Source organism: Thermobia domestica, chromosome 4 (assembly GCF_964235325.1).
Source record: "Thermobia domestica chromosome 4, izTheDome1.hap1.1, whole genome shotgun sequence".
Lineage (NCBI taxonomy): Eukaryota > Metazoa > Arthropoda > Insecta > Zygentoma > Lepismatidae > Thermobia > Thermobia domestica.
In genome coordinates, this window is record NC_137457.1 from 312,621,609 (window position 1) to 312,645,948 (window position 24,340).

The 24,340-nt window shown below is 35.9% G+C and overlaps 2 protein-coding genes across 2 annotated transcripts in view; both read left to right on the top strand.

Moving 5' to 3' along the window:
- The window catches only part of Bet5 (blocked early in transport 5), a 33,533-nt gene extending 14,236 nt beyond the window's left edge, over positions 1 to 19,297 (top strand). The window contains exons 3-5 of the mRNA XM_081756525.1: positions 226 to 435; positions 9,878 to 10,025; positions 19,159 to 19,297. Coding sequence (XP_081612651.1) covers positions 226 to 435; positions 9,878 to 10,006 — 339 coding nt within the window. The 3' untranslated portion in view covers positions 10,007 to 10,025; positions 19,159 to 19,297. The remainder of the gene's footprint in view (positions 1 to 225; positions 436 to 9,877; positions 10,026 to 19,158) is intronic.
- On the top strand, positions 19,254 to 22,865 carry LOC145684325 (threonylcarbamoyl-AMP synthase-like). Its single transcript, XM_081756524.1, has one exon. The coding sequence runs from the start codon at positions 19,254 to 19,256 to the stop codon at positions 20,013 to 20,015; it is 762 nt and encodes a 253-aa protein (XP_081612650.1). The 3' UTR covers positions 20,016 to 22,865.
- Positions 22,866 to 24,340: the final 1,475 nt, after the last annotated feature.

Here is a 24,340-nt window from a genome sequence, read left to right on the forward strand (position 1 = left end):
ATTAAAACTTACGTAATATATAACAATTTTGACTTTTTATCTTGGCTTTGCGTAAAAATTTGACTCTCTGAATAAACCAATCACATTGTTTCAGTTTAAAATGGACATTGACGTGTATCTCAAACATTTATAAATAAAATTTAAACAAATGAAAATGTCAATGATAATCTGTACCGTAGTTTCACACTATGAAGCGAAATTTACTTGTTAATTTCTTTCCTCCAGGAAGCTAAGTTGATGTATGGTATGCTATTTTCCATCAAGTCATTTGTGAAGAAAATCTCTCCTTTGGATACGAAAGAAGGGTTTTTGTTTTATAAAACCAGCAAGTATGCGCTCCATTACTTTGAGACGCCGTCTGGGTTGAAGTTTGTTATGAACACGGATGTTAATGCGCAGAATGTCAGAGAGCTGCTTCAACAGATTTACAGTCAGGTAAGGAGTAGGAATAACAAAAATCATGGTCTGTACATGTAGCTTTGTGCATGGTGTGCCAGAAACACCTGACGGTTTTGAGAGTAAAATAACACTTCATGGGAATTTGGATTATTTATTGTGGCCTCGCGTAGCGTAGTCGCTAACGTTCTCGCTTTCGGTGCGAGCGGTCCCGGGTTCGATTCCCGGTGCGGTACTCGGGCGAAAAAGTGTGAATAGCTTTTTCAGGCCGGCCGTCCTGAATGACGTTTTCGTGGGTTTTCCTCATTCACACCAGGCAAATGCCGGGGTGATACCTAACTTATAGGTCCCAGGCCGTGTCCTTCCTTTCCCAATCCTTTCTTCCTTCCCTTTCCCCTGATAGTGATCGCCGAGGGACATCATCCCTCATACGTGACGGGCCAAATGACCACAGATGCCGGAAGCCCAGAAATCTAAATCCTAAATCCTGCACTACTTATTTTTCTCATAAAGATATGTTCTTTTTTTCATGAAGAATCAACATTTATTGCTGTATCGTAAAAATAACATTAAATTAACATATGGGAATTAATGGAAATTAACATATTTTCGTGATCTGTTGAAGAACTCCTTCATGACCAAGTGGTTAGCGTACGCGCCTTTGGCGTGGGGTATTCGGATCCCGGAGGGAGCTCATGTGGTTTGGATTCCACGTTAATAAGTAGATCCACGTGTTATATAGCCTCGCTGCTGAACGGAACATTAAAATCGACTCTCAGTCTGTTGGAGGAAAGGGCGTATCATACACCCACTTTTGCGCTATGGATTGGACGCTCTGTCAATTCATATGGTCTGTTTGCAGCCCAGAAATGACAGTTCTGTTTGTTTACGTACCTGGACAAGTGGAAATGGGCCTCATCTTATATCAGTAACCTGTTCACAATGCCATGTTCAGCAAACACTTGAAAAACTTGTTGCAAAGTTGAAGTTGTTTTGTCTTCGTTTGAAATTAAGTATCATGATAATTATGGCGTGGGTCAAAAATGTTAAAAGAATTGGATACCAGATTTTAGGTGGTAGATAGAAGAGAGTAAGATGTTTTGCTAGGAAGATGATAGATAAATTTAGTGATCTACTAGGTTTACCCAAAATATTCGAGAATATTTTTTACCGGACAAACCAGTTGCAGTACGGCATTCTGCTGCTAGATATCTCGAAGTACATGTATTAGCTACTGTACCACTAAATTACGTCATCTTTGGCGCATTCAGTTACGAATTGTAGTTGTGAGTCTCAGGGCGTGTTTCAGTGGTTCTGAGATTTGTCAAATGGCTGATGTTAAGGGGCAACGGACTTGCATTAAGTCCTGTGTCAAGTTGAAGAAAACTACTGCCGAAACCCACCGCATGCTGAATGGGGCATTTGAGGAGAGTGCATTGAGTGAAGCAAGAATGTTTGAGTGGTTCAAGCGTTTCAAAGAAGGCCGCGAATCTGAGAAGTTGACAAACTTTCTGGTCAACCTTCAACATGCACAACACCGGAAATGATCATGAAAGTGAGTAATGTAATTCGCGGAGATAGGAGACAGGCAACTCACGATGTTTGTAACAGACTTCGACTTTCGTACGGCACATATCAACGAATTCTATCCGATGAACTAAACATAAGAGGAATAGCGGCGAAGTTTTGCCCCTCGCCTTCTCAGCATTGACCAAAAGACGTCATAATTCAGACCAGTGCACTGAGCTGCAATAAAGAGTTCGAGAATGTCCAAACTTCTTATTCAGAGTCATTACAGGTGATGAATCTTGGGTGTATGGTTGTAACCCGGAAACGTAGCAGCAATGATCAGAGTGGAAGACGCCATCTTCTCCAAGGCCGAAAGAAGCCCGTCAAGTTCGGAGCAACATCAAGTCGATCCTGATCATTTTTTCGACATTCGAGGAATTGTCCACTGGTCAGAATGTCAACGGGAAATTTTACTGCGATGTTTTGAAGAGACTGAGGGAAGATGTGCAGCGCAAACGGCCAGAGCTGTGGCAAACGAAAGACTGGTTGTTTCACCATGACAACGCGCGCGCGCATGTCTGGCTCCTTGTAAGGGAATTCATGGCCTAAAACAACATGGTGGCAACGGTCCTCCATCCATCCTACTCCCCTGACCTAGCCCCGTGCGAATTCTACTTGTTCCCGAACATGAAACTCTTGTTGGAAGGGGGCCGCGGTGGCTCAGTGGTAGAGCGTTCACCTCTGGTGCTTGGGGTTCCGGGTTCGATCCCAGCCCCTGCCAAGTGAACTTTGGTGTGGACAAACACCGTTTGCATTGGTTTCCTCGAGGTTCTCCCGTTTCCTTCTACTTTCTTCATTTCACCATTTTATTCATTACTCATTATCACCGTCTCCTTTAGCCTCACCGGCATAACTGTGGGACGTAAATCTCAAATATTTCATTTCATTTTTTCTTGTTGGAAGGGCGACGTTTTGACTCCGTTGAAGACATGCAAGTGGAATCACAACGGGTTCTGAACACCCTTCATCCTGTGGACTTACGGGAGTGCTTCCAGAAGTAGGAACAACACTGGCAAACATGCCGGAGGGGACTACTTTGAAGGTGACGGAGGACATTTGGAGAAAAGTGTAGTTTTCTGATTTTTACAGTGTCATTCTCGGACATTTCTGATCACACCTCGTGTGTGGGTCAAAAGTTTAGGTAACATCCAAGTGCTATATCAAAATATATCTCTAAATGAGGTATAATTAGTGATTGAAGTATACAAGATAAAAATAAAAAAAAAAATAAAAGGTTGATTAAGTTTTTTTGTCTGTGATTCCAGATTAAGCTTAATACATCCTGGACATTGATAGTAAGATAGTGTTATTCCTGTGTTTGTGGGTATCATTATTTACTTCAAGATTATCTGTCTTCGTACTGAAGTCCAAGAGCATTAATTTAATATTGTCACTTTATAGAAACAATAGTCTTGTCCCATTCAGTAAGCAAGAGGACAGCTTCGATCTTGTAGTAAAAGGATGGTTGTAAAAATCTTTATGTAGGATTCGGCAACTGAAGTGCGATAGCTTGCCTTCGTAAGATTGCGTTTCGTACACGATTCTCATTTGCAGTCCTTCACATTTCCGTCTTGATGCCATTTCGATACCCATAACAACGTAGTATTGCGACTAGAGCCATCACGTCGACCAAAACTTGCGTCGAAAGATGCATTGTGTAGCCGTGTTAGACGTTTATAAACTTTTGTACCACCGCAATGCGGTATTGTACAGACTAGTGCTCCATCTCAACTGAACTTCAGAGGACAGTGACCGTAGTGGCACGTAGTATTACAACAACGCGTGGTGGGTGTTGCGACAGTAGAATAAAAGCCGTCAGGTATGTCTGGCTCATCCTGTATAAAATCGAAACGAAACGTGGTTTCTCATCAATAGATGTTCTTGTGGCTAGTAAATTTCGGAATAAATTGGTGTACTTGATGTAGAGATTTTTTTAAAACTGATTTCTGTGTACGTTATTTAATGAGGTATTCAGATGGTTAAACAAACAAATGGAACAACACGGTTTCAGCCGCTTATCCTGTGAGTTTGTTTACCAGGTTTTAAGTCACTCACGTAAAAATTGAATCAACTTGCAGGGGAAGTCAAAAAATTCCCAGAATGCAGTTGTAATTTTGGCATTTGTGATGCAATCATAATGAATCTTGTACAGAACAGTCCTTAAGTTGCCTAATTATGAGATTGGCAAGTGTGAACAGGTCAGTACAGCCAGTATACGAGTAGTGTAGCTGAACGGAGAAATGTGTAGTGATCCATCGGCACAGTTTCACAGATCGGGCAACGCGAAAACATCAAATTCATGTGCAAATTGAGGAAAATCTGATTCAGAAAGTTCGGTAGCCTTAAAAACAGTTTAACGTCATGGGATGTTTGGCTCTTTCCAAAGTTAAAATTGGGCCTTTTTCGTTTCGCCAACGTAGAAGAGATCAAAACTAACGCGACAGCTGAACTTCAGAAGATACCAAAAGAGGCCTCTCGTCGGTGTTTCCACCAATTGCAGGTACAGTGAAACAACTGTATGTATGTTCCGAATGTACCAACTTTGAAGTGGATCAAGTAAATGTGTACTTATATTGTGGTAATAAAAATCTATAACAGAATTCCGGAAACTTTATGACTACCCCTCGTAGTAAATTGAACTCAGGAATGCGTCTAGTAATTTCATAAATTCGGATAGATATTAAAAAAGGGATCATGTATTAGAAGTTTCAGTTTCGTGCAGTAGATGTCAGCCTCTGCCGGAAGACGTTTGCTGCCATCTAACAGCGACATGTATAACTTCTGCTGCCTTTGTTTTAATAGAAAATGGGATATGGATGACTACTCTTAAAGTCTCCGTTACCAGTTAAGAGGTTAACGGATTAACGTCGTTAGCGAACTGGGCCGTAATTAATCGCTCTAGTTATCGTAAAAAAAAAAAAAAGAAAAAAGAAAAGAATTCAAACTTTCGCCTTTGTTCAAGAGTTATCTTTAGGCTAACGGACGGATGTCAGTCATCGTTACGCGTTAACGGATTGGCTTCTTTAACGAATTTGATCGAGATAATCGCTGCAGTTGTTTATTGCAGAGAATCAGAATTAGAAAATCACTTCCCTTTAAGAGTTATCATGTGGAGTAACAGACGTACGTAAGTCTCCGTTACCCGTTAATATGTTAACGGATTAACTTCGTTTGCGTACTAGGCTGAGAGTAATTGTTCTAGTTATCGTGTGGAGTAACGGACAGATGTAAGTCGTCGTTATCTGTTACGGCGGATATAATCACTCCAGCAATCATAAAAAAAAATTGAATTTAATCATTCACTTTAGTTCAAGAGTTAACCATTTGGGCTAACGGATGGACGTATAAGTCGTCATTATCCATTAATATGTTAAAGGATTGGCTCCATTAACAAAGTTGACCGAAGTAATCGCTGTGACTGTTTATTGCAAAGAAGGAGAATTAAAAATTCACTTCCGTTCAAGAGTTATCGTGTGGGGTAACAGACGGACGGGCGTACTAACATTACAATATTATAAGTCCCAGTTGTGTATCCGAAATTTTCGGTGACAACCCGCACTTTTGTCAGTAGCCCTTAAATTAAATGGGACACTAACGAAGATGGGGGTGCCTGTCGAAAATTTCGGCTTTGTTAAATGTTTAAACGTATTCCTGCGTTTAATTTACTAGTTATGATCTTGTGTCAGTTTATAGTTCCTTCAGTAGTTATTTAAGACTAAATCAGTTCATAAACATACAAAGTGCATCCAGAAGTAACTTTCCCAACGGCCTTGAACAGAAACAAAACACAACTGAATGGAAACATTTATTGTCCCAGATACAGGATGTGTGTAGCCATTTTTCAATGTATTTGCCTCCGAAATTCAGACATTTGTCATACCGTGGGATCAAGCTTGAAATTGGAATCACTGTTTGATAATCTCCTTCGCCTCTCTGTCATTCTGAAAATGCTGAATGCTGACATGACAGAATCTCTTTAGGTGTAAAAACAAACGGTAATCTCTTGGAGCGAAGTCTGGGCTATAAGGTGGATAATCCAAAATGTTCCAGCCGATTTGCTGTAGGAGATCTGTTGTTTGGCGAGCTGTGTGTGGGCGGGCATTATCATTAATGCACCAACTGCTTGCTCATAATGTTAGGCCCATAGACCTGGTACAGCTGACGATGGATTTCAATCGGCGCTATGCGCTTTGCATTCAGAAACTTTATCACTACTCGCACGTCATACGCGGCGGGAGCTGAAATAGGAGCGTCCATCTTCAACCACTGCCACGACGCTACTGAGAGTACTAGGGAAGTTCCGCAGGCGCAAGCACTATGGTAGGACCTTACTATCTGACGTGCACGCAGTCGCTTCGCACAACATACGCTTTCCTAGCTATTGAACACGGGGGAAAGTTACTTTCTGGATGCGCGAGGTATTTTGAACTTTGCTCCAAGGGTTTTGAAATTGACGATAAACTGGTTACTTATGTAGATTTTTTCACCGATTTCGTTATGTAAGAAGTGCAAATTGTATTATTTTTCTGTAGACACGTAACAATATGAAAGTCTTGTATAAATGAACAATTTACGTATTGGGGAGAAAATAGCCTAAGAGTGACTCTCACGTTGTTAACGTCTACAGGACTCTCATATATTAGTGTATACATAAGAATCCTGTAGTATATACAAGATTTATCTGGAGTTCTTGCCTAAAGAAATCGCTGAAAGAAAAATCTAAAAGACTTTGTCAATTTTAGAGTCTTTGCATCTACAAAAATCTACACTGTTTTAGTGAGTTCGTGTAAAACCCACTTATGTAGTTTTTTCGGTACGTGATGTTTGGGCACTGGACGTTTGGGCGCGAAGCCATTTGGACGCCAGACGTTTGGGCGCGAGTTAAATTAAAAAGTCATTATGTTAGGCGCTGAGTACTAAGTTCGAATCAAGATATCACAAGGTGTCTACTGTAGTGGAAGTCCTTGAATTATACTGGAGTTTGTTTTATATACTAGAAATACTGGAATTTAAAAATTCTAAAAATTGAATTAACAATTAAATTTTGTTCCACCCAAAGTTAAGTGTGCTTTTTATTTGATAACTGTTCAAGCTAAGATAAGTAGACCAGACTAGATATGATTGCCTGCATTACATACATAGTGAGCCTATTCCATTAAAAAAACTTAAAGCAGGCCTTCTACTGTAGTTATGCGATAAGTATAAATGTCAAACACATTTCTAGTGGCTAAATGACCAATATATGTACACTTAACAATTATTTTTCACTTTGAAATCTTCTTTTTTTTTTTTCCTTTCGCTACTTTTTTCAATGCAGATTAAATGCTTACAATGGGACGAAAAAAAAGTGTGTTAAGTTTTGATTTTTATATTGGAATGTTAAAAAAAAAAGTGATACCCGAAATACGGCATACTGCAGTTCCTAAACTCAATGTCTTAGACACCCTGTATTAACATCTTTCCCTCAACTCGATTAGGATTTAGGATTTTTAGATTTCAGGGCTTTCGGCACCTAAGGCCATTTAGCCCGTCACGTTTGAGGGAGTACACTATCCGGGGAAAGGGGAGGAAGGAAGCGGCCTGGACCTATAAATTACGTACCACCCCGGCATTTGCCTGGTGTGAATGAGGAAAACCCAGGAAAACCTCATTCAGGGTGGCTGGCGTGTGACAAAGAGCGTGTTACAATTTTTCGACAGAATGCCCCCACCGGGAATCGAACCCGGGACCACTCGCACCGAAGGCGAGAGCATTAGAGACTACGCTACGCGGGGCCACTTCCCTCAACTCGAGTGCGCGGAAATCTTTTATTGGTAGTTCTTTATTGGTCTTAAGGAAGAGAAGAGTTTGGCAAACGTAATACGAAAGAAAACAAATGTTAATATTCATAAGTATGTAATTATTAACTTTAAAAAAATACAAAAAATAAATCAATGTGTTTTAATTCACATTAAGAAAATAATTAACAGTTCGTCTGATTCCTTCATTTCCTAGCTTTCTTATATAATACAAGAATGAGATCATTAGATCAGAAGTACAAGAATCGTAAACAAGCGAAAAATCAATCCATGACGAGGTTAGGCAACAAATGCCACAAACGCATTAAACTATTTAATTTAAATGAATAAATAAGATAGAAAATATATAGATAAATGAGGTCAGATAAAGATAGAAGTGTAGGAAATGTATATATATATCTTGATTCGCGCTTAGTTTTCAGTGCCTAGCTTACTTTATATGTAAATTGTGATCTTTACTATGTACCTCGCGCCCAAACGTCTGGCGCCTAAACGGCTTTGCGTCCAAACGGCAGCGCCGAAACGTCCGCGCCCAAACGTCCTGTCCCGAGTTTTTTTGACTTCTTCAAGTACAGAGCTAGCATAAATGATTTATTCATTTTGAAAAGGCCATATTTTCAAAAGTATTACACGCACACATATGAAAGATATATGAAAAAGAACCACACTCTCAAGTTTATACATTCCTCTACAAATGTTCACCAATATGTGCTTCTTTGGTAACACGACACACGTCCAGACCGTCTTTTTTTTTCTTGATTTCCCGGCATTTTCAACAGATACTAACCTTGTATTGCTACACTGCCACACCCGACTGGAAAGATATATAGCCTTTAGAAACGAATGAATCATTTATGCTAACCCTGTACTTGCAATCCTGGAAAAACAATGACTTTATTGTGCTTGTACACGCAGTTTGTTTTAGCAATAGATCGTAATTTCACACATATAATGACTTTCACACTTGATATGTATTTGAAATATGCATGTATTTTAGTTCGTTTCTACAGCATAATTGACCACTAGTTTCTACTATACTGATTACTAATACTAATTAATAGAGCAACCTAAAAGCATAATAGCAATCCACACATATGGTTGGTACTTTGAACATGGTTGTGGTTGTCTAAGGGTCCAGAAGAAACTAATTTTAAAAGCATAATAAAGCATAATTTTAGAAAATAAATCATAATTTAAAATATATATATAGCATAATTCTTGGAAATTCTATTTAACTGCAAGTTTAACATATACTATATTAATATATACAGTATAAATTTTTTTAATATTTACAATGCAAAATCATTGAGAACATAACAATGCAACAATGAAAAGCTTATTTTTATTTCTCTAAATTTTTCGGTGTAATCCTTTGATGTGGAGAAAAGAAAAAAAGAAAACTTTCCACCAACAATGAATAGTACATAAGAACTCCACACTATATTGTTATGTGTACCTCTCGAACTTGAACACTTTCTGTACTTTTTTGCACCTTTCTGTATACTTTCCCTTTCTGTATATATGCACCTCTAAGGTGCACACAAGTGATAGAAAATAACTGATTCGAGCAAAGCATATCTCTTTACAGTACATTAAGTAGAAAGTTCATTAAATATGAAAGAAATTGCTTCATAAAATATTAATAAATAGATCAAGATATTTAGATTATTTAATGTATAGTAAATATTCTACATTATACACGATTAATGTAAAACAATGATTGAAATTAACAATAAAGCATAATGTGGGTTGCTCTACTAATTAATAATTACATTCTACAGCATACAACATATTTTAGTAGAGCTTCTTCGTGGCTAAGCGGTTAGCGTACGCGCCTTTGGCGTGGAAGACCCGGGTTCGATTCCCGGCGGGAGCTCATGTGGTTCGGATTCCACGTTAATCAGTAAGTCCACGTCTCATATAGCCTCGCTGCTGAACGGGACGCTAAACTAAAATCAACTCAACTCAACATATTTTAGTATTATATTTAAGTTCGGAAATTCTGTATTTTCTGCGAACGCAGGTAATATTTTCTTTATAAAATAACACTGAAATATTCAGTAAAAAGTGTATATTTTTCTCCTAACTTATTTATGTGATTTCTTTTACTGCAGATATATGTAGAATATGTAGTGAAGAATCCTGTCTGCCATCCTAAGGAACCAATAAAAAGTGATCTATTTAAGACTAAGTTAGATGCTTTGGTGAAACAGTCTCCAGTATTTTCTTCACGGGCTCCGTAATTTTATTAACAAGAGCTAGGTGAGAGAGTGAAATCAGAATTGCTGTGTTCATTTCTATGTGAAATATATATTTACGAGGGCAGATCGAAAAGTAACGCACATTTTTTTACCAAAACCAAAACACAAATGAACTTACAATTTTGACCTACTTTCCTACATAGTCAGCCAATTTCTCAACACATTTCTTCCAGTGTGGTACCAATTTCAAGATGCCCTGCTCGTAGAAGTCTGTTTGGTTGGAGTATAGCCATCTGCGGACTGCTGTCATGAACAATGCCGTACACCATACCACAGGAGACGTTGAACTTCTGGGATAACCGCAGGTCACACGCCGGTCGTTCAAAATTGCTGCCTCGATGGCGCGGATATTCTGTGGTGTTGGAGCTGTTACCGGTCGCCCGAAGCGTGGCGCATCACTAAGGTTCTGACGGCCCTCTTCAAAGAATGCACACCACCTGGAAATATTGCTACGGTCCATACAATCGTCCCCATACACACCACGCATGTCCCTGTGAATTTCAATTGTGTATGCCCTTTGGCCCACAAAAATGTAACCACACCTCGCTGCCTTTCACACATGGACGACAGTAACATGCTCGCCTTGTTTGTTTCGTAGTTCAGGTTTCTGTCGCTAGAGCTGCACAGGAGAACAAAATACCGTCTGTAGCGCAAACTTCAAACTCTCTCGTCCGTGTAGTTTCACCATTCCAGGTGCAATACCTGGTGAGAAAAAAAAAATGTGCGTTACTTTCCGATCTGCCTTCGTATAAATATATTTATGTTGTAATTAACTTTATTTGAACTAAAACTATACCAGTGTCTTGATCAGTGTGTGATTTCGAGACCAGATTGAAATTAATTATTATTTAGCTTTGGTGACAGGCGTACAACTGAATGCGCTTTCTGACGCTAGCTGTCACTTTTATTTTGGGCGTAGGGCAAGCACAAAGTTGTATTGATTTGCAACCCCTAGTGATTGGGTTAAGGAATAGGTTTAAATTTTCCAGTAGGAATTGAATGAGATATGTGGGCTTGTAGAATTACATGTTACAGTACAATATTTAAAAAAAAAAAAAAAAATCGCCAGCGTCTGTACTCATCTGTCTTACGAAAAATAATACAAAATTTACAATTTTTTTTTTTTTCTTTTTCTTGTTTTTCATAAGTAAAAGGAAATAATGAAATGCAACTTTCCACAATCATAGATAATGTTATTCTACAACAGAAAATATGAACCTGAAGAATTTTTAGTGTTGGCATCCATAGAAATTACAGTGTTGCCAGAATAACATTTCCTCCAAAATCTAAGTTAAGACATCGACTAGAAGAACGAACTCGACTGCATTTGCGTACGTATCATGTTGTTTCGGTATCCTGTAAACTAATTTTTAAATAACATTATTAGTTAATTTTATTAACTGTATATTAAAACTATTTTGTTTATTACAAACTAAGTACAACTATTATTTAAAAGCTAGTTCACATGATACCAAGACAACATAATGCATAATCAAATGCAGTTGAGTTCGTTCCTCTAGTCGCTGCCTTAACTTAGATATTGAGGGGAAATGTTATTTTGACAACACTGAATTTCTATGGATGTCAACACTAAACATTCTTCTGGTTCATATTTTCTGTTGTAAAATAACATTATCTATGATTGTGGTAAGTTAAATTTCATTATCTCCTTTCACTTACAAAAAACAAGCAGAAGAAAAACGGTATTTTGTATTATTTTTAGTAAGTCAGGCTCTTAAGATTTAAGTATGATTTCTCGAATTAGCATTTTATTAAAGTTATCTATGAATATATTTATTTATTTATTTATTGAACAAATTCCCAGATACAGCATAACTTTGCCATAACTTTACACAGGGAAATGTACAAAAAAAAAAAAAAAAAAGAAAAAAAGAAAAACAATAGTGCCAACAAAGAGTGCAAAAGTAGTATAGTTACGCCAAAACCCGTTTGATTTCTCTTTCAAACACCGGGTAGCTCGAAGAAATGTCCACATTAGTTGTTAGATAATTATAATAGTTCTTTATTCTGTAACAAACAAAACAAAATAAAACAAAAGAAACCTTATAATTAGCAACCTAGGGCGGGCAAGATAGAATAGATGGGTATTCCGGGTTATACGGGAAGGGACACGTAAGGATAGTCCCTGAAGTAATGTTTCCATCAGAGTTATTCCTGCGTACTCCCGGAGTCTGGATATTAAGGTATCACAAGAGTTCCTCTTGAGGTAATATTCGAAGTGCGGGAACACGAAAATGTAATATAACAATAAAGAAATTGAGAATAGAATCAAGTCTAAAGAGATGAGTAGGTGCTGCCACGGCCCACGTGGGAGAGCAGTATTCAGTTCATTCGAGTGATCCTTATTTTTCACCTTCCAATACTTTTTAAAAATTTTTCTTTATTCTGTTCTCATCCCCTAAAATGGTTCCATATCAGGCCAAAGTAACCCGGTGAGAAAAATTAGCCCAATTACGTAATATTGAATTGTGCCCAGGTACCTCAGGTTTTAATTGCATTTACAATACACAATATGAACCAAAGGTAACTTGTAAGTTTAGAAAAGAAAGTTACTAAACAGATATTCTGAAGGCAGTATCTATTAAATGTGTAGAGATAAGTTGGAAATAATGTCAGATGTGTATTTGTGATGGAAAGCACCCCAAAACATGTTACTTGACATGCTGAAAATTTTGAACTTGAATCCGAGGTATGGCTGCCATGATGGTACTATAAAATAATGGTGAGAGTGTGACTCTCTTTAGTCGTTCTAAACTTACAAGTAACCTTTGTCTCATATATATTATACGTATTGTAAATGCATTGAAAACTTGTGGTCGCTTGGGACACTATTTAATATTATTGTATTGAGCTAATTTTTCTCATGAGTTATATGGTATGATTTCAGGGGATGAGGCTCAAGAAAACGTCCTACGTTAAAAAAAAAAAAATAAATAAAAAAGGGCTACTTTATATATACACAGGATGGGCCAAAATTCACGTTGAGGCTATAAACTGTGATTTTTTTTTTTTAATCATTATATTTCCATTGACATTGCACAGATGTCTGCCATAGTGTTCCTAAGAGATACGGGCCCTGTGTAGCACATGATTTACGACAGGAGTCAACACTTCTGGTCTGGGTGCCCGTATTTCTGCACGTATTGTCCTTGAGATTATCTGAAGGACGAAGTGATGTGAACAAACGACAAACAATACAGCATCTCAAGGACTATATTCGTGCAGAAATATGGGCACTTGGACCAGAAGTGTTGACTTGTGTCATAAATTATTTGCTACACAGAGCCCATATCTGTAAGGCCCATAATAGTGAACACCTACCGAGATTAATTCCACATATAAGTGTAAACAGTCTTCCATCGTCGGTCTTTAAGCCTGTGAGATATCAATGAAAAGTAATAATAAAAATGTTATTCACAGTTATAACCCTTTCGTGACTTTTGTCCCGCCCCATATATATATATATATATATATATATATATATATATATATATATATATATATACAGAATGTAAAGAAAGGTTGTTTACAACGCTTGGGAGGTGATTCTGCAGATGAAAACAAGTGAAAATGTCTATGTAATCCATCTCGGCCTTCTAACCGAGTTACGGGCGTCCAAAATGTGGGAAAATGAACTTTGAAAGCTAATTCTGGCAAAACGACAAGAGATAGAAGGGCGGTGTTAGGCGGCCCACACAGACTCTCAACATGGACTATCCAAAGATACTAAGATTAGATGTGTACAAGCATGAACACTTCACATACATCCTCTCACCTCACTTTGCCCTCATATCGTCCGAGGCATGCTTCACATCCTTTGGGGAATCCCTTGCGCTCGCCTTGTACACATCTAATCTTAGTATCTTTGGATAGTCCATGTTGAGAATCTGTGTGGGCCGCCTAACACCGCCCTTCTATCTCTTATCGTTTTGCCAGAATTAGCCTCGAAAGTTCATTTTTCCACCCTTTTGGACGTCCGTAACTCGATTAGGAGGCCGAGATGGACATTGTGTTACATAGACATTTTTACTTGTTTTCATCTGTAGAGTCACCTCCCAAGAGTTGTAAACAACCCTGTATATATATATATATATATATATATATATATATATATATATATAGTAGTATAGTAGTTGTACAGAGGTTATTTTAAAATAATTTTCAGTCAGTGATAAGAATAACAACACTACCTATCTCCGAGTACAATATAAATATACAACAATTACACAAGTGTATATGTGAAATAAAATACATTATTATATCGTTTCCAATCAACATTATCGTATTAAATGAGCAAATTGAGGGCAAATGTATACTTGGAATGGAAGTTGGCGATTATGTGAACGAGAGTATTTGTTGTGTGGGGCTGGTTTTTGGAATCCTTTATACGTGTTTCATAGTTCTTTAGTTCTTACATCTGATCAAGTGCTTATACAAATTCAATTAATCGTTAAAAAAAATATTCAAGTTTACTGTTAAACAGTGAAAAATGTGCAAATAATATACTGAAATCAGACGTCTAGATAAACAATTGACGATCACTCCTTTTCATGTCCCAACCTAAATATTTTACAATTTATCATCAATTCAATTTCCTTTATTCAATTATTTGTTAATACCTCAGCCAATACGATATTTTGTTTGTGCGAATACCTAACACAAATGGATGAAAGAAACGCGATAATTGCAATTCAGAACTAATTTCAGTATGTTAAGTTTTTATGCAAATGGCTGCGGACAATATATTATACGCCATAGAAAGACAATACCATTACAGTTTACACCAATTTTAAGTTTATGGACAGTTTATAAAACCTTTAATTACTGCCGCTCTGAAAATATTATACTCTAGTTATATATACCAAAACATTCTATGCATAAGACTGTTTAACGTTTGTAACTACTCAACATAGGGACATCATGTCAGGATATAATAACACCAATAAATGTGATGGTAAGTGAATGAATGAAATGTATGCTTCAGCAAGAGACTCTGATTTCTGGGTTTAAGCATTGAGTTTGTTTAATGTAGTGGGGGGCTTCAGTACATTTTCTCAAGATATGACTCGAGGTGTTTATATCTTAGTGAAGATTTTTAGTAGCCAGCATTAATATATATATATATATATATACAGAGAGAGAGAGAGAGAGACCTGTGCACTGAAAAAATATAATTTCCAAATGCTTTGCATAGAAGATGTTACAAAGAGATCTTTAAGAGATCTTTTGGAACATTTACTTCCAGGGTGGAAAAAAATCATGATTTTTTTTTTAAAATCATTTTTGTTGATTTTTTTGATTTAAATCGATTTTTTTGATTTAAATCAAATCTTTCTCCTCGTAAATTACAAGTCGCGAACTGAAGAAAAGGCATTAGGAATTAGTATTAAATGCTAATTATGCCATTTAAGTGAAAGTATTAGGATTGAATTTTGAATTAATCCCCAATTGTTAACCTCTGTTAATCCCAATCATTGTTTCTTAACCCTTTTAAATTATGGCTTTTTTAAAAGGAAAATTATAGACTTTCAGTCAAGCAGCTACATCATCATCCCTATTTATCCTAGGATCATGGTTCATACCTAATTCTCTTCAGAATAGAACAGCTTTTGAAACGGTAACATTCAGATTTCCCTATCATGCCCCTGAAGCGGGAAATTTTGAGAGAAACTGTTTTTTTCTGACTTTTTTTTTTAAATTTTGATCCCCTCTGGAGTCCCTTGTGTTAACGCACATATCTCAAAATGAACTGGGAAATACTAAGGGGTGTACTAAATGTGTGTATAAAATTTCAAGCTATCTTGAATAGTAAGGGCGGGGAAAATATTTAACAATGAGCTAAGAACATCCCCACAATGTCCCAGATAACGCGCATGTAATATAGAAATTTTCTCAGACATCTCTATTTATCCTAGGGTCGTGATTTGTATATTATTCTCTTCAGAATAAAGAAGATTTTCAATCGTATCATTCAAATGTCTCCATGGTGTATCTGAGGCGGAAAAATCAAGAAAAAAGAGATTTTCTGTTAAAAAAAATATCCTTTTTTACTTTTTATCCCTCTGGACCAACCCCCTGTTTTAAGGTAGAGATCTGAAACACTGAAAAATTCTAACGGATGCATTGAATAAATGTGCAAAATTTCAATTTTCTAGGTGCAAATGTAAGCCCGCGAAAAATATCTCCCAAATCCCCAGATTCCCTTATAAAACAGGATCTCAGGCAACAGTTTCCTGAAACATCCCTATTTATCCTAGGATCATTGTTTGTACGTCATTCTCTTTAGAATAGAACAGCGTTTCAAACGGTACCGTTCATATGTCTCCATCTGAATCGCGGAAAAAGCTTTTATTATTATTATTATTATTATTATTATTATTATTATTTACATTTTCCCTCTGGACCTCCCTGTTTTTACGCAGAGATCTGAAAACATCTGAAAAATACTAAGGGGTGCACTGAACAAGTGTGCAAAATTTCAGTCTTTTGAATGCAAAATGTAAGCCTGCCGAAAAATAATAATAATAGGCATAAAAAAATATCTTTTTAAATTTATGATGTCATCACACACTATGTCTCGACGCAGAAAGGCATGAAAGCATATGTAACATATACTACAGTGCCTTCAGTCTTGAAAAAAAAAAAAACGAAGTAAAAAGGTTCATTGGTACTTTTTTAATCGAATAATGAAGATTTGATTTTTAATAGGATAAAAATTGGTAATATAATTTAAAAGGTTAAGCATTAAGGAAAAAGTATAGCAACATTTATGAAAATGTCACTTTTTTCATAAAAAGTTACTGATATTTGGTAGGGGCATATTTAAAAAAAATGGAACTAGCTTGAGGTACGAAATACATAAATTTCACCTAAAATTATAAATCTTTAAAAAAAATTGGAGAGGGGATAGGACCCCTCTATATACGCCCTATTATCTGGGAACAAACAAGCAGACGCGCACGCCAAAGAATTTTCGTCTCAAATGTCGATGGTGATTTCCCCGTTGGAATAGTTAACGATTTAAAAACCCAAACCCATTGTTACGAAGGAAAGAAAGCAGTATTGCTCCTTGCCCGTTCAAAACGGGATTTCCTCTAATCATCCTGTGCATGACACGTTTTCATACTATGCTGTACATACTGTACATTTGAGTCTCATTGTATTATAATTATTAACTTCCATAACCGAAATAATACAACAGAAAAGGGATTTTTACTTATTTTCACTTTAAATTATTTTATTTCGGAATTTGATTTAAATCAGCGATTTTTATTTAAAAAATCAAGTGATTTAAATCTTGATTTAAATCGTGATTTAAATCAGACTGATTTAAATCAATCCACCCTGTTTACTTCTGCACGTTATTGAAGCGAATAACTTTTTTGTGTATATATATATATATATATATATATATATATATAATATTAGGGTGGTCCTTAATTACATGGCGAAATTTTTTTTCCCGAATTTCTTTGCTCCCAACCCCTAAATTGGTTCCATGTCGGACCCAATTTATCCATGAAAAAAATGGGCTCAATCGAAAAATGATTAACCGACCCCCAAGCGACCTAAAGTTTGAATGCATATCCAATATATTAATATCTATAGGAAAAGTCTGGAATAAACCCTTCTTACTTTAAAGCGGCTGAAGGGAAAGGGACCAAATCTTGGATACAGGGATTGGAAGTAATCCACATCTGACCCTGGGAAATAGCCATTTTGAAGTCCGCAATTTTGTATTCGGACCCAAAATTTTAAATGGAGATGATGTTTTATGACATCGTTTTCGGATAACCTTTCATTATAAAAACATATCTTCCTATATTTTCAACTTATCTCTGGTCATTTAATTCTTTTTAACTTTGAAATAATAGTTTATTATCTTTCAATATTGTTTTTTTTTTTCTTTATAGGTTACTGAAATATTAATATACTATTACATACATGTAACAAGGAAATAATTATATATGTTGTTATATAACTACATCCCGTCGAAATACACACCAGCCTATATTGAAATTATTTATATGAAATGAAATTACATAAATAATATAATGAATGTTTAAAATGATAATAAAAGAAGGCTGTGGATAACTAGCCAAATTCTACTGCATCATTAAGCCAATTTTTGTAGCATCTGGATACTTTTTTCTGTGTATTGTTTCTCTTTTTCGTCCTTTGTTAAAATGTTCCCGTATTTTTGTATCAGTTTCACACCTCTCTCTGCAACATCATTCACCATCACAATGTTTTTCAGTATATTCAACCCACGTTGAAAGTTTACATCTTCTTTCCAAGTAGATGGGCATGTGCATTTCTTTCTTTACTTTATGGTTTAATTCAAATAGGGGAAACTATTCAAAAATCTTCTAAATCTGCAGCCGTACAGAGATATAAACTCACAGAATATTAAGTTTTATTACTTCGGAACTTTTATTTTCCATAGTTGATAATTATTACGTGTTCAGAGATAAGTGGAAAATAAAGGCAAACGTTTGTTTGTCGTCAAAAGCTACCTCAAAATGATATATCATACGAGGTCATTTCTATTTAAAATTTTGTGCCCGAATCCAAGATGGTAGACGTAAAGATATGCCTCATCTCGGTCACTACTCAGTACCAGGTATGGATCTATTTCTACAACCTCTATCCAAGATATGATTCCTTTCTCTCAGCCATTTTTAAGTTACAAGAGTTTATTACAAACCTTTGCCATATACTATACATTGTAAATGCATTCAGATGTTTAGGTCGCTTGGGGGTCGGTTAAATATTCTTCGATTGAGCCCATTTTTTTCACAGATTAATTTGATCCGACATGGAACCAATTTAGGGGTTGGGAGCAAAGAAATTCGGAAATCGAAAATTAAGGACCACCCTAATATATATATATTTGGTTTACAGCTCATACATTAATTACTTACTGTAAATAGAAGCATGCATTTATAATGCACAGTAACTTTACGAATACCCTGTGTAAGCAGCGAACATTTTTTTTTAAAAAAAAAAGACATATTGTTAGTGATCTTAAATTGATATAATTATTGTAATATAATGTTAAGTCGAGCTGTTTTGTACTTTGCTTTTACTTTTTTTTTTCTTTCTTTTGTTAGGAGATTGGATGTTTTCCAGAATATAACTCTTCTTTCTGAGTTCTTTTGGGAAGTGTTAAGACTTGTGTTCTTGCTGCCAAGCAAACTACACACAAATGTTAACGAAAGTGTTTCAGTCGTTGTGTAATATATTAAAAAGACCATTGCAAACTAGTATTTCTGAATCAATCATTCCAATGCCTCCGCACATAGTAAAGATACGAGATTGTACTGGTGAACAGGTAGATAAAGAAGCTCTCCATGCTGCACATCTAATAAAAGAAGGCCATGCAATAGCACTACCAACGGATACTATATATGGATTAGCAGTTGATGCACAAAATATGGCAGCAGTTGAGTATTTATATAATGTAAAAGAGCGTGTTAATGAGAAACCTCTTGCAATATGTGTTGGTAATGTTGAAGATGTGTATTTGTGGGGAAAAGTCTCAATTTCACGCGAACTTCTTCATGAACTTCTGCCAGGTCCAGTTACAGTTGTTCTAGAAAGAACAAAGAACTTGAATCCAATGTTGAATGAGGAACACACTAAAGTTGGAATACGTGTCCCGAACTTTCACTTTATTCGTCGAGTAGCTCAGTACACTGATTCTCCATTGGCTTTGACGAGCGCAAATAAGAGTAACGAACCAAGTTGTGTTAGTGTAGAGGAATTCCAAGGGCTCTGGACAAAAGTAAGTGCTGTTTTTGATGGTGGGAAGCTGGGCGGAGATTCCCCAGTTTCCCGTTTAGGGTCAACCGTGATTGATCTTTCTGTACCAGGAAAGTATTCCGTTATTAGGGAAGGAAGTGCGTTTATTGGTACTGTAAACAAATTAGAAAAGTATGGCTTAGTTAGAAGCGAAGTTGTATTATGATTTATGTAATGAATTTTAATTTACGTACAGGACATACTGTAAGTTTCATTTATAAAATAAATATACGGGGTGTTATATAAATGTTTCACAATATTTTGGAAACAGATTCCTCATCAAAATAAGAAAAAAAAAGTTCATATGGACTTGTGCTCAAAAATGGATAGTTTCGGAGTTATAGGGTGCCGAAAACGTGAAATAAGTGAACTTTAAAAGTTCATAGCTCCACTACTATGGGACGTATCGTAGTCGGTTAAAGACTTCACTGATTAACAGGTATATGAACTATCCAAATACCCATGTTTAAGAATGTTGCAGAATTTGTACATCAATTTTTAGTGTCTGTTTGGGAGTACTTGACCACTTTCCACCTACCTCTCTAAAAATTGGTATTCAAGTACTGGAACATTCTTAAACATGGATATTTGGATAGTTCACATACCAGTGCCTTAGTAATGTCTTGAACCAAGTACGATAGGTCCCATAGTAGTGGAACTATTAACTTTTAAAGTTCACTTGTTTCACGTTTCTGGCACCCTATAACTCCGAAACTATCCACTTTTGAGCACAGGTCTATATGAACCTTTTTTAACTCCGAAACTATCCACTTTTGAGCACAGGTCTATATGAAACTTTTTAAACTCCGAAACTATCCACTTTTGAGCACAGGCCTATATGAACCTTTTTTAACTGCAAAACTATCCACTTTTGAGCACAGGTCTATATGAACCTTTTTTAACTGCGAAACTATCCACTTTTGAGCACAGGTCTATATGAACCTTTTTTAACTCCGAAACTATCCACTTTTGAGCACAGGTCTATATGAACCTTTTTTAACTGCGAAACTATCCACTTTTGAGCACAGGTCTATATGAACCTTTTTTAACTGCGAAACTATCCACTTTTGAGCACAGGTCTATATGAACCTTTTTTAACTGCGAAACTATCCACTTTTGAGCACAGGTCTATATGAACCTTTTTTAACTCCGAAACTATCCACTTTTGAGCACAGGTCTATATGAACCTTTTTTAACTGCGAAACTATCCATTTTTGAGCACAGGTCTATATGAACCTTTTTTAACTCCGAAATTATCCACTTTTGAGCACAGGTCCGTATGAAGTTTTTCTTATTTTGATGTGAGAAATTGTCTCCAAAATATTGACACACATTTATGTAACACCCTGTACAAAAATATCCGCACTTGAGCCGTCGCATGTACACGAGAGACCTTGAGTTTAAAAAATAAGATTAGGTTCGAAATTATAACAACATGATATAAGGAACGTATGCACTAAAGAAAAATGTCCGTTCTTTGTAAGTTAATCAGGAGTGACTGTCAGCTTAACGTAGTAAAAATAATTGAATGTTGTAAGTGGTGCCAGGTACAATAATATGTAATAATTCTGGTTGTTTATACTAAAACTTTCAGTTTTATAATTGTCTGTTGTAAAATAAGAAAAATAGTGAAATATAAAATTCATTTAATTTGTCTTGGATAATGTTTAATGTTGGATTTAGAGTCCTGATGAAACTTAATTTGTGTTTCTCTCGATTTTCTGTTTTAATTCTAAGATTCTCATATGTTGTTATTTGTAGATGTTTATTTATGGAAATCTGTTGAGTAGAGACGGCACCTCGGCACGGACAATTTCTGTAAGAAGCTTAAATCTTCTTACACTCAACAATCGACTTCTTGTGTACTATTTCATATTTCAAATTTAATTTGCATAACGTTTAAGGTGAAATACAAGGTGTTTCAAAACAACACCGACAACGTTTGAGAGATGATTCCTGACATCAAGTTAAGTCAAAAAGTATAGATTAACCTGGGTGCACAAGTGCTTCTTTTCGCAGTTATAGGCTGATGAAAAAATGAGTTTTAAAGGTCTATAGCTCCAAAATTATGGGTTCTACCATAGTCGTGTCAAGGGTTCACTTAGGAACTAGTATGTGCCCTATCCAAATATCCAAGTTTCACAATCCTTGCAGTGCTTCCGTAACAATTTTGATAGAGGTAATTGGTAGTACTTCAAATTATATGCTCGTAGCCAAACTCCCTCTATAAAAATATGTTGCGTGAGTACCTCAGGATTCTGAAACATGCGCTTTTGGATAGAACAAATATTAGTTCCTAAGTGAAGTCTTGACCCAATTGCGGTAGGTCCCATAGTTTTGGAGCTATGGATGTTTAAAAATAATTTTTTCATGTTTTCGGGAAGCTATAACTCCAAAAGGAAGCATTTGTGCACCCAGGTTGTTCTATATTTTGTGTCTTAACCTGGTATCAGGAATCATCTCCCAAACGTTGTCAGTGCTATTTTGAAACACCCTGTATAAGTTGAACTATGTGACCAAAAGAGAGCTTTGCTGTTTGACAGTGTTGTATTTTGACCTAAATAGTAATCACCAAACAGTTGTAGCAGAGCCTTTTGCCTATTTTTCAATTTGGGTGATGCTATTTTACGAAGGAAACAAACCGGAGAAAATATTACAAAAGCTAAAAACTTGTGGACGTAAGAATTTGTGTTAGTTTATAATAAGTGATGGTATATCTTAAAGCAAAAACTTAATATTGGCTTCCTAAGATAACAACAAGAGTGTATTAAAACTAATTTAAAATGATCTGAAATGAAGATGCGATTATTTTGTCTCAGACCCGAAGAGAATAATCTTCAAAAACACTTGGGCCTATATTATTTTCCAAACCGAATTTCAGAAGTGTTGGTATATTTATTACGTTGTTTAATGTTTTTTTGTAAATAAAAGATTTAAAACAATGTAGAAATTTATAAAATCATGAATTATCTGTTTCGTTGAAAAATGAGGAAAAAATACACATCTATGTACTATTCGGAGTTATTTTTATTATATATTTATTTATTTAAAGTATACAAATATTGCATAATCTTATTCTTTGTAACATGAATACTTTTTTTTCCTAAAATTTTATTTAAACTACTAGCTGAGCAAAACAATACGTTTTATTGTAAAATTAACGTATAACAGTTTCGCCAACTAAATAAGTTTTTTTATTAATTTTTTATTTTTTATTTATTTATTTTTTTTTATTCTACTGCGAATATATTTAATTTTACTTTGCGACAGCTTGATTTCTCAGCAAATTAGGATTTACGCAAGTCGAAGATTATTGTTTATTAAAGAGAAGTTAGTTCTAGGTTGGATCAAAAGAAATGTTTGTTACGGTTAATATGTAGAGGAATGACCGCAGGCAAAACCTCAAACATCTCGTATTAAGGTCTTAAGTATATCAGATGGTTTCAATATTTACAGCACATATTGCAACCAAAATGGCACGGACGTGATTCCGAAGTTGCCTGTTTTAGGATGAAATATTTAAACTTTTGAATTATGATAAATAGGTCTTGGTTTGGGGCTGGATTTATTTTATGTGAACTACATGTTATAAAAATCATATCAAAACACAGACTATCTAAAGTAAAAGTTGTTTTAAAGTATAAAAATTGAATTAAACGGAAGTAAAAGTTCTGCACTTATCCGACAGTCATGTTTTCTCTATCCATCGAGTCCAGCTTTGGATTTCAGATAGATCTCTTTCTTCTTAACCTTAAATTGAAGTCTTCGGATTGAGGCGTACGTCCCAGTCACCTACACCTCCGAATTTTGTTATAAATAATTGAAGAGTAAGGAAAAAAAAGAAGGAATGTCATGAAACTACATTTTCGACAAAACGGCGTTTTAATATTGAAAACCGCATAAAAAAGAATAGGGTTAGTAAAATTTTTGCCTCTTTTCTCATGAACATTTCTACATCTACGCATACATGGCATATACAGTCAAATAATGCCAAGAGTCACCAACAGATAGGACAAAGCCTGCGTTAAAGCACACACATGGACATTCCTTGTTTTCTCCCCTTACCCTTCAATTATTTTAATGTAAAACTTGATTAAAATTATAGAATGATGACGAGACAGTTCAGTGATGATGTATCAGCATCTGAAGCTTCATTGCAATGAAAACAATTCGCCAATGGATTTTGTGTACGGGAGTCCAGTCAGAAAATTGTTACCCATATTATTAAATTCCATATACCTTGCCATCATTATTGTCCTTTCTTTCGAAGCTTCTTTCAAAGGATTCGTAGAAAAGTTTTCTTACTGTGATACTTTTCTTCTTCGGAGTAAGGCCAATCTACGCCTATTCCCCAATTGAAGTGGAAGATTGCTTCTGCGTTGGTTATCGGGCCTGCCTAATCTTGTTAACATGATTGACACAGATCTACTGACATTCCCTTCAGAACCACCACCTGTAGGACTCTCCTAGCGCCGTACAATATAGTATGAA

What these genes read in the sequence shown, in the direction of transcription:
- LOC145684325 (XM_081756524.1), top strand. Translation starts at nt 19,254, where the DNA reads ATGTTAACGAAAGTGTTTCAGTCGTTGTGTAATATATTAAAAAGACCA.